General features: G+C 63.0%; 2 protein-coding genes across 2 annotated transcripts in view; one reads left to right on the forward strand and one right to left on the reverse strand.

The window, feature by feature from the left end:
* The first annotated feature begins 721 nt into the window (after window positions 1-721).
* On the forward strand, window positions 722-2975 carry LOC103755321 (2'-5'-oligoadenylate synthase 1). The gene is made up of 6 exons (XM_008921248.3): window positions 722-1054; window positions 1229-1529; window positions 1609-1784; window positions 1865-2103; window positions 2191-2326; window positions 2411-2975. Exons 1-6 carry the CDS (start codon window positions 860-862, stop codon window positions 2936-2938), a joined length of 1575 nt encoding a protein of 524 aa, XP_008919496.3. The 5' UTR covers window positions 722-859; the 3' UTR covers window positions 2939-2975.
* Window positions 2976-4239: 1264 nt separating this feature from the next.
* Window positions 4240-8923, reverse strand: part of SEMA3B (semaphorin 3B) — an 8753-nt gene continuing 4069 nt past the window's right edge. The window contains exons 2-17 of the mRNA XM_029958346.1: window positions 7889-8046; window positions 7750-7812; window positions 7553-7672; window positions 7385-7478; window positions 7177-7296; window positions 6717-6862; window positions 6509-6623; window positions 6353-6422; window positions 6125-6269; window positions 5797-6016; window positions 5620-5711; window positions 5406-5447; window positions 5153-5310; window positions 4986-5041; window positions 4769-4908; window positions 4240-4680 (exon numbers count right to left, since the gene is read on the reverse strand). Of these exons, the coding sequence (XP_029814206.1) occupies window positions 4240-4680; window positions 4769-4908; window positions 4986-5041; window positions 5153-5310; window positions 5406-5447; window positions 5620-5711; window positions 5797-6016; window positions 6125-6269; window positions 6353-6422; window positions 6509-6623; window positions 6717-6862; window positions 7177-7296; window positions 7385-7478; window positions 7553-7672; window positions 7750-7812; window positions 7889-8046 (2180 nt within the window). The remainder of the gene's footprint in view (window positions 4681-4768; window positions 4909-4985; window positions 5042-5152; window positions 5311-5405; window positions 5448-5619; window positions 5712-5796; window positions 6017-6124; window positions 6270-6352; window positions 6423-6508; window positions 6624-6716; window positions 6863-7176; window positions 7297-7384; window positions 7479-7552; window positions 7673-7749; window positions 7813-7888; window positions 8047-8923) is intronic.

The following is an 8923-nucleotide window of genomic DNA, read 5'->3' on the forward strand; positions in this document are numbered from 1 at the left end:
AGCTCCGGTGATGCCGGCACCGGCTGCATCCCACTGCAAGGGAGGGCACCAGAACTCCTGGTGATGCTGGCACCAGCCATGCGCCACTGTCGGTGTTGACACCAGGATCCTCGGTGGCACTGTCCCTGGACATGTCTCATTGTCAGAAGTGACACCAGGGCCCCCAGTGGTGCCGGCATTGGCCATGTCCCATTACTTGGGGTGACTCCAGGACCCCCGGTGGCACTGGCACTGTCTGCATCTCATTGCCTACAATGATGCCAGGGCATCTGCTGACGCTGCTGACAGACACATTCCATTGCCCCTGGTGATATCAAGGCCCCTGGTTGCACTGGCCAAGTCCCATTACTCCTGGTGACACTGTGCTGCCAGCACGAGCCATGTCCCGGCACTGGCTGTGCCCCAGCCCAGACACCTGAGCCCCTGGCATGGGTGCAGGCAGGCACGGGCTGGCACCGGGTCCCAATGGTGGGACCTCTGTCCAGCTGGGCACCCAGGGGAGACCCTGTGCCACCGCAGGCACCTGGGCTGTGAGGTCCTACAGGGTTCCAGAGCCAGCCTCAGGCAGCCACCTGCACTGCCACCACCACTTCCATCGGATGTCAGGGTGATGCGCAGCCCCTCCGGCCCCCTCCGAGCCCCCGCGGTGGTGGCAACTCGGACACCCGGGGGACCCCGTCGGCAGGACCCGGGACCACCTTAAGTTCCCAGTGGTGACGGCATAGGGGCGGTGGCCTGGGGAGCTTTAAAAGCTGCTGCAGATACGAGCAGGCTGTGGGAGGCAGATAAGTGAAGGCAGGAGTGGGCATAGGAGGCAGCAAGTCAGTAGAGAGCAACAGGAGTGAGCCCACCTGGCAACATGAGTGTGGGCCAGGTGTCATTCATGAGCGGACTGAGTACAGTGTCTGCCAAAATCCTGGATGGCTGGATCGCGCAGAACCTGGAGCCCAGCACAGCTTTCTCCATGCAGGTGAAGCAGACAGTGAGGAGGATCTGCGACTTCCTGAAGGAGGACTGCTTTGGGACCGAAATCCATGTCAACAAGACAGTCAAGGTGAGTGCTGCCCTACTCAGGGGCTAGCTGGCACCTCTGCTGTTGCCCTTCCCTCTGTCCTGCTGCTCCAGCTCCTGCCCTGCCTCAGTTTCCCTTGGCAGTTCCAGGAGTGGTGGCAGGTGATCCCAGTGCTGAGGGGCAGCGGTGCTGAGCAGGCAGGGTATCTCTCTGCAGGGTGGCTCAGCGGGCAAGGGCACGGCCCTGAAGAACAACTCTGATGCTGATGTGGTGCTCTTCCTCAGCTGCTTATCCAGCTACCAAGAGCAGAAGGAGAAGAGAAAGAATATGCTGGATTTGATCAAAATAAGGCTGATTGCCTTATTTTGCAGGAAGAACTTGCAATTCACCCTGTGCATCAGTGAACCCCGTTACAAGGGTCCTGACAATGCACCACGCTCCCTCAGCCTCACTCTCTCCTCCAAGGAGAACGGAGAGTCCATTGATGTGGACATTCTGCCTGCCTATGATGCCTTGGGTAAGTGCTGTAGGCTGGCATGGGGCCAGGCAGTGGTGTCAGTGATGGGATGGCTCTCACCCTCCTTCTCGCCCCACAGGGCAGGTAATGGAGGACGCCCCGCCAAGGGCAGATGTGTACGTGGAGCTCCTGAATGCCTGCAGCCACCCTGGGGAGTTTTCCCCCTGCTTCACTGAGCTGCAGAAGAAGTTTGTGAAGCGTCTCCCTGCCAAGCCGAAGAACCTCCTGCGACTGGTCAAGTACTGGTACAAGGAGGTGAGGGGCTGCCCAGCTTTCCCAGCTCCCATTAGGCACCCACCCCAGCCAGCTCTCACCCATCCCTGTCTTCTCCCCAGCTGAAGCTAAAGAACCCTAGAGCGGACCTGCCCCCCAAGTATGCCCTGGAGCTGCTGACCATCTATGCCTGGGAGGAGGGCACAGGCTCCTGCGACTCCTTTGTCATGGCTCAAGGCTTCCTTACAGTGCTGAAGCTGCTGTGCCAGTACCAGGACATCTGCATCTACTGGGAGAAGTACTACTCGCTCAAGGACAGCAAGATTGGTGACCATGTCAAGGGGCTGCTGAGCAGTGACCGGTGAGGACTGTGTCTTATGGCACCTGTGCCACTGGCCCCATGGCACTGCCCAGGGCTGACAGCAGTGCCCACTCTTTGTGTTTGCAGCCCTGTCATTCTGGACCCTGCTGACCCCACGGGGATCCTGGGCCAAGGCAAGAACTGGGGCCTGATGGCACGGGCAGCTGCCAGCAGCTGCAGCTCACTGCCCTGCCTTGCAGGTATCCAGCCCTGGGAGGTGCAGGTAAGGCTGCCTGAGCCTGTGGGCATCATGGCCCCCCATCCCTGCCCCTGGTGGCTTTGCCAACCCACTCTCCTGTCCCTGCAGCCGGCCCGGCGCGTGAACGTTGAGGTGAGGCAGCTGTCAGGCACCAGACTGAGCTTGACCATCAGCCCCTCTGACACCATTAGGAAGGTGAAGGAGGAGATCCAGCAGAAGTGGGGCATCCCCTTTTGCAGGCAGAACTTGGCACAGCAGGAGCCAGGTAGGAACAACATCAACCTACAGGATAGCAAGACCCTGGCTGAATATGGCATCTTCTACAGCACCAAGCTGGTGCTGCTGCAGATCGAGCCCCAGGAGATGGAGGTCTTCGTGCAGGGTGATAAGAACCGCAGCATTACCTACACGGTGCTGCCCACCGACACTGTCCGGAAGCTGAAGGAGCAGATCCAGAGCCGGCAGGGGCCTTCTGCTGACCAGCAGTACCTCATCTATAACACCAGGGAGATGGAGGACCGGCACACACTGGCACATTACAATGTTCAGCCCAAGACCACCATCCACATGTCCCTGCGGCTCCGGGGGGGTGCAAGCCCCCAGCATCCCCAGTTCCCTGCCTGCTCACCCTCCTGAGCATTGCCCTCAGCACCAGCCCATGCCTCTGTGTACCCCGTCACACTAGAAATAAATGCCTTGGTGGATCCTTGGTAGCTGCTTGCTTGGTTGGGGACAGTGTCAAGTGTCACATGGGGTGGTGAAGGGGTTGGGGTCACCCATCCCCATTGGGATGAGGGGCAACTTCAATGCCACCAGCTGCTCGGATGGCACAGGGACACACGGGTGCAGAGCAGCAGTGCTGCCCAAATCCAGGGTGCCTGGTGGGGTCAGGGGTACCAGCCTGCTGTTAGCTGGACCACAGGAGAAAAAATTAGTGCTATCCTCTGCCTCATCTCTGCCTGCACCAGTGCCTGCCTGTGCCCATGCAGGGGGCTCAAGTGTCTGGGCTGAGGTGCAGCCTGTGCTGGGACATGGCTCATGCTGGTGGCATGGTGTCACCAGAGGCAATGGGATGTGGCCAGTGCCACCAGGGGTCCTGATACCACTGCAGACACCAGACTCTGAAGTCACCTTTGGTCACTGCCTTAATTGCTGCCTGTTGGCACTGGGGAGGCTTCGGTTTTCATCTCCCAGAAATGAAAGTGGAACTGAAAGCATGGGGACCTGGAAGCCTGGGAGGACCCCATCAAACTTGACGATATTCCTGCAAGTCTTGGCTACCCCAGCCCTCCAGGAGCTGCTGAACACCTCGCCTCTTGGCTCAATGCTGAGGGGTCCCCACTGTGGGGCACCAGACTGCCCCAAGTGCTTCCTGGGGCTCTGGGGCAGACGCGAGACCCTGGGCTGAATCTCTGCTTTATTGTGCTCAATTAGTACAAGGTCCCCTGTGCCACTACTCTGCACCCAGGGCAGTGGATGCCACCTTTATGCACCTCCACATCTCCCCTTTACACCCCCCTCCTCCTGCTGGGCCCCTGTGTCCCACCAGCGCCTGTCCTGCCCCTCCATGGTCCCACTCCTGCGTGCAGCCCCCTTGGGACCCAAGGGTGAACCTGCTGTGCTGTCCCCCTGCAGTGCGATGCTGGGGGGGCACTGTCTGGCCCTGCAGGTTTACATTCATCGTAACAGTCGTTAATAAATATTTTGATGACTCTGCGATGCCGGCAGCCGGCTGGGTCCCCACCGGTGCTGGAGCCAGTGGCAAGGGCAATCGGCAGCCCCTCAGGGAGCTGCTCATCTCGGCTGCCCTCCTGTGGCCCCGGAGCTTCAACCCCCCGCCACTGCCCACGCAGTGCTGCTGGTAGGGCGGTCGAGGCTGTGCCCCACCTGCGGCCCCGCTCTTAGGCAGAGCCTGGCGCCCGGGGCCGACCCCCGGGTCACCAGGGGGATGCGCTGCGGGGACCACGCTCAGCCCGCGGCCCCTCATGGGTGCGCCGGCGGCGGGCTTTGCGTGGCTCCTCACCCTGCCCGCGGCCAGGGGGTCCGGCGTGGGTGCGGGGCGGAGGTGGGGGTCTTCCCCGGCTCCGGAGCCTCTGGCAGACCTTGTCTGTGGCTCCCAGTGGTGGGCGCTCCACCAGCTGGAGGAAGTCCTGGTACCAGACCTTGCGGCCGGGAGCCCCGGCGGTGAGCTGGGAGTCTCCAGCAGGTGCCATGCCCGCAGCCTGCCAGGCACTGATCACCTCCAGTGAGAGCCGCAGCAGGGGCTGGGTGAAGCCGTGCTCGGTGGCGTGGCAGAGGTAGAGGCCGGCGTCGGCGCGCTGCACGCTGCGCAGCAGCACACCCCGCTCCGTCCGCACCACCCGCTCGTCCATCTGCACCTGCAGCACCCGTGGGGATGGGCAGTCAGCTCGGCGTGGCAGAGCCTGGCACAGCCCTGCCGGTAGAACCTGGCCAGGGAGAGCCTACCTCTCGCTGGGGGTCATCCAGGGTGCGCTGGTATGTCCAGAGGACGCGGGCTTGCAGGGATTTGGGGACACACTCCAGGAAAGCGGTGCTGCCCTCCACGCCGTAGAGCTGCTTCTGGGGCACGCTGCCCCGCCGAGGGTCTGGGGGGACATGGCCTGGATGTCAATCCCCCACCACAGCAGGGTTGACCCCAACCTCTGTCTGGGTCCCAGCTCACCTTCAGAGCAGAGCACGTTGGGGTCACCGTTGCGGACGTCCTGCCGGCGGAAGCGCCTGTGGGAAGGTGGTGCAGGAGCAGGGGCTGCGGCAGCGTGACCTGTGCCCCTCACTCTGGCCTCAGGGCAGAGTGGCTGCCCTAGCACAACACACTGGCATGTCACCTACCTCTTCGTATTGGGCACATAGCGGGTGCAGGTGGTGCCATCCCAGGCGCAATATGGGTCCCGGGCCAGGCAGCACTCGGCACAGGCTTTGCCATAGGCACCGCAGCGGTGCAGGGGCAGCTGGGCCAGTGCTGTGGTGGAGCCAGCGTAGAGCTGATGCTGGGGGGAGAGCAGAGCTGAGCACCCCCATGTCATGGCACAGGGCTAGGCAGAGCCATAGTGGGACATGGGGACACTCTGGGGTCCCCCCTTACCCGCTTGGAGGAGAGCTGCAGGCTGGTGATGGGGGAGGCATCCTGAGGGCAGAGCACGGGCAGGAGTTAAGGGTGTGTGTGGGAGACTTGGGCTGCCGGCTCCTGGCTCCCATGTCCTGGCAGCTGGACTGCCCTGGCACAACCCAGAGCATGGGCAGCACAAGGGAGTGCTGGGGGAAGGTCTGACTGGGGGGATGCAGAGCCTGCCTCTCACCTGGAAGACCTGCAACTCCTCCAGCAGCAGTGGCTCCATGTGGTGCCAGCTCTCCTTGGGCACTGAGACCACCTTCAGCACCGTGCCCACATCTGTGGGCAGGGAGGGGTGAGCCCGGGGTCCCAGCAGCATCCCCCTGCTCTCCCCCACTGCCTCAGCTCTGGGGTCACCACATACCTGTGCCAATGAAGAGGACATCGTAGTGGCCATCAGCAGCGGTGACACGGTCCACGGCGATGCGGGTGAAGGTGTAGGGCACTGCAGCTTGCAGGAAGAGGGGGCGCTGGCCGTGGGGCAACACAGGGTTGTACATCAGTGGGTGATGCCGAGCAAACTGGATCACCTCATCTGGGAAGTCCTTGGTGGAGCCGAAGGTGCCGAAGGTTTTGCTGGGGCACTGTGGGGAGACAGCAATGGCTAAGCAGGGTCTCGCACCCCAATGACCCCACCCCAGCTAGTGGCATCCCGCTGCTGGCACCAGCCAGGACACCCCCACACCACATACCATGCCCGGGCGGGGGTATGGCACACGCCCCTGGTACGACACCCACTGGTAGTTGGGACCTTCCTTGTGTGCAAAGGGGCCCAGGAAAGCCCGGCGGATGTCGGCCATGGTGTAGACACAGACAGCCGAGCCCTGGAAAACAGAGCTGGTGGGAGAGAGAGGGGACGATGTGAGGGGGCAAGGGGGGCACCACTGGGTATGAGCAGAGTGGTGGGGAGGGGGCTTGACCTGGATGTGGAGAAGATGGCGTAGACAAGAGGGTTCCGCTTGTCCCTTGTCTGCAGCAGGAAAACGTCCCCTGCAAGCAGGGAAGGCATCAGTGCTGCCCCAATATGCCAGCAATGCCCACAGCTACCCTGAAGGGCCGCATCCCTTTGCACTCACGGAGCTCATTGAAGTGAGTGTCTGCCCCATCGGGTCCTGGCACGGCACAGACAAGCCGAGCCTTCAGAAAGGTCGTCCACTTGTTCACCAAGCTGCGCTGCCCACCCATGTCATTCTGCCAGGGAAAGGAGGGCACCAGTGTCAGCAGCAGCAGGTGGCACCCCCGGGCTCCTCGGCCCCCAGCCCACCCGCCCACAGATGCCCTCACCCGGCAGATCTGGCCGATACGGGCAAAGCTGGTCTTGCCCAGCCCCTGCTGCCGCTCAACCGCTGTCTCACGGAAGAAGAAGTAGATCTTGTCGTCGTCGGGGTCTTCACTCTCTGGCACCCAAAAAACGGCCACGAACTTGGGCTCTGGGGACAGAGGGGTGATGCCTCCAATGCCTTCACTATCTCTGCTCCCCAGGGACCCTGGGACACCTGTCGGGGTCCCATGAGGCTGCAGAACCAACCCTGCCCAGCTGCTGGGCAGAGTGAGGATGGGACCCCACCAGATATCAGGGCTCTGCAAGGGACACAGAGACTCCTGAAATCACCCTCTGAAGGCATGAGAGGACAGGGTACAGCTGAGCCTGGAGAAGTCATTGCCCTGATGCCTCCAGGGAGCAGCAACACCGTGCTGGGGTGTCGGTGGACCCCCTGCCACCCTCCCACTCCCCAGCACTGACCGTTGAGCCAGCGGGAGTCATGCTGCTCTGTGCGGATGGAGGGACGCCGGCCCAGGCTGCGGAAGATGGTAAAGTCACGGCCCATCAGATCGGTGGCCACCCCAGAGTAGAGCTCCTCGCCTGGCAGGCACCAAGGGAAGCGTTACGGGGGACCCCTCGGCACCCCCCTGCCGTGCTGCACCCAACACTGGGCTCGGCTCTCCCTTACCCACGAGGACGGAGGCGGCTGTGTGCCGGGGGTCGTACGGGCTCTTCCCCTTGCCGTCCTCAGTGTGGCGTGGGTCTAACTTGAAGATGGGCTCCTGGAGAGGGGTAAGGATGGGAGGTGGGCAGGTGGCAGCAGCCAGGGCCCATGGCAGTGCTGGGGGGGGCTCACTTCTGCATGCTGGCCGGCCTCCACAAAGGCACAGACGGGGTGGAAGGCACCGGTGCCGCAGGCGTACAGGTGGGTCCGGTTGTAGGGATGCAGGATCTTCACAAAGTTCATGCACTCAGTCTGGGGATGGAGGGCACAGGGGGTGAGGTGGTGCTGAGGCAGGCCCCTGGCACCCCATAACACCTCCCGGCACTCACGGTGATGTCCTTGCCAGCCCAGTTGCATTCTTCCCTCCACTCCACTGGAGCCGGCCAGTAGATCTGCAGGTGGAAAAGGGGATGCTCACAGCCCCCAGTGTCCCCCAGGCTGCCCCGCCAGCATCTCCCCCACTGTTACCTTCCTATTCCGCTGGTTGATGTCATCCAGGGCCAGGGAGAGGAGGTGGTTTTGGGCACCAGCGAAGAGGCGGCCACGCTCCTCGTCCAGCAGCAGGGCCTCATAGCAGCACGAGCGCTCAAGCGAGAAGAGGCGCAGCCCATGGCGAGCCCGCAGCTCTGCCGGGACCCACCGGCACTGATTAGCCCAGCCCCGCCACTGCCCAGCACCTTCCCCTGCCCTGGATACACGCTCCAGAGTGACCTGGGTCAGGCCATGGCCATCCCCTCCCCCAAACCTGTCCCACTGGCTTGACCAGCTTCACCAAGCCTGAGCTGGTCCAGCACCCATCCCCACGCCAGTCCAACACCCATCCCTGTGTCCCCTGACACCCATCCCCATGCTCCCAGTACCCATCCCTGCACCACCCACCCGGCAGCAGGCAGTGGGGGAGAAGGGGCCATTCCCTGCCCTGCGGAGCTAATCCCACCACGGCGGGAACAAACAGCCCTTTGTCAGGCTGGGAGGAGAGCTCTTGCTGGGACCCGCCGCTGGACAAAGCCCCCTGCGCCGTGCCGGAGCCCACGGAGTGGCCAGTCAGGACACTGCACCAGCTCTACTGCCGGCACGGCCTTCTCACCAGGCATGGCACAGCTGTGGCTAGGAAGTGCCACCACAGTACATGTAGGGGTAGGGGCACCTGAGCTGCCAAGTCCTGGGGGGTCGGGAGTGAGGTCCCAAGTGCAGGCATGGCCCCAAGGGCATGCAGGTGGCCCTGGAGGAGCTGGCATCAGGCAAGGAATGTGGCAGCCAATACCAACACGTGGTAGCCCGCGGGGAGAGCGGCAGTAGTGCCGGGAAGGCATCCGTGCTGGTGTTTCACACCCCTCCCACCACTCTGCCCCCCCAGATGCTCCCGTTCCTCGGGATGATGCTGGGTGCTGCTGACACGGAACCGGTGCCCCTGCACCTGACCCCACGTCCCCCCACCCTGCCCGTGTCCCACGCTCACCGGGAAAGGTCAGCTTGAGGCGGGGGGTGGCAGCGGGCGGGGGG

Source organism: Manacus vitellinus, unplaced genomic scaffold (assembly GCF_001715985.3).
Source record: "Manacus vitellinus isolate BGI_N305 unplaced genomic scaffold, ASM171598v3 scaffold_14_pilon, whole genome shotgun sequence".
NCBI classification, from domain to species: Eukaryota; Metazoa; Chordata; class Aves; order Passeriformes; family Pipridae; genus Manacus; species Manacus vitellinus.

What these genes read in the sequence shown, in the direction of transcription:
- LOC103755321 (XM_008921248.3), top strand. Translation starts at nt 860, where the DNA reads ATGAGTGTGGGCCAGGTGTCATTCATGAGCGGACTGAGTACAGTGTCT. An exon ending in GCCTGCCTATGATGCCTTGG is followed by an intron (nt 1,530 to 1,608) that starts GTAAGTGCTGTA and finishes CTCGCCCCACAG; the next exon opens with GGCAGGTAATGGAGGACGCC. An exon ending in TCCAGCCCTGGGAGGTGCAG is followed by an intron (nt 2,327 to 2,410) that starts GTAAGGCTGCCT and finishes CTGTCCCTGCAG; the next exon opens with CCGGCCCGGCGCGTGAACGT.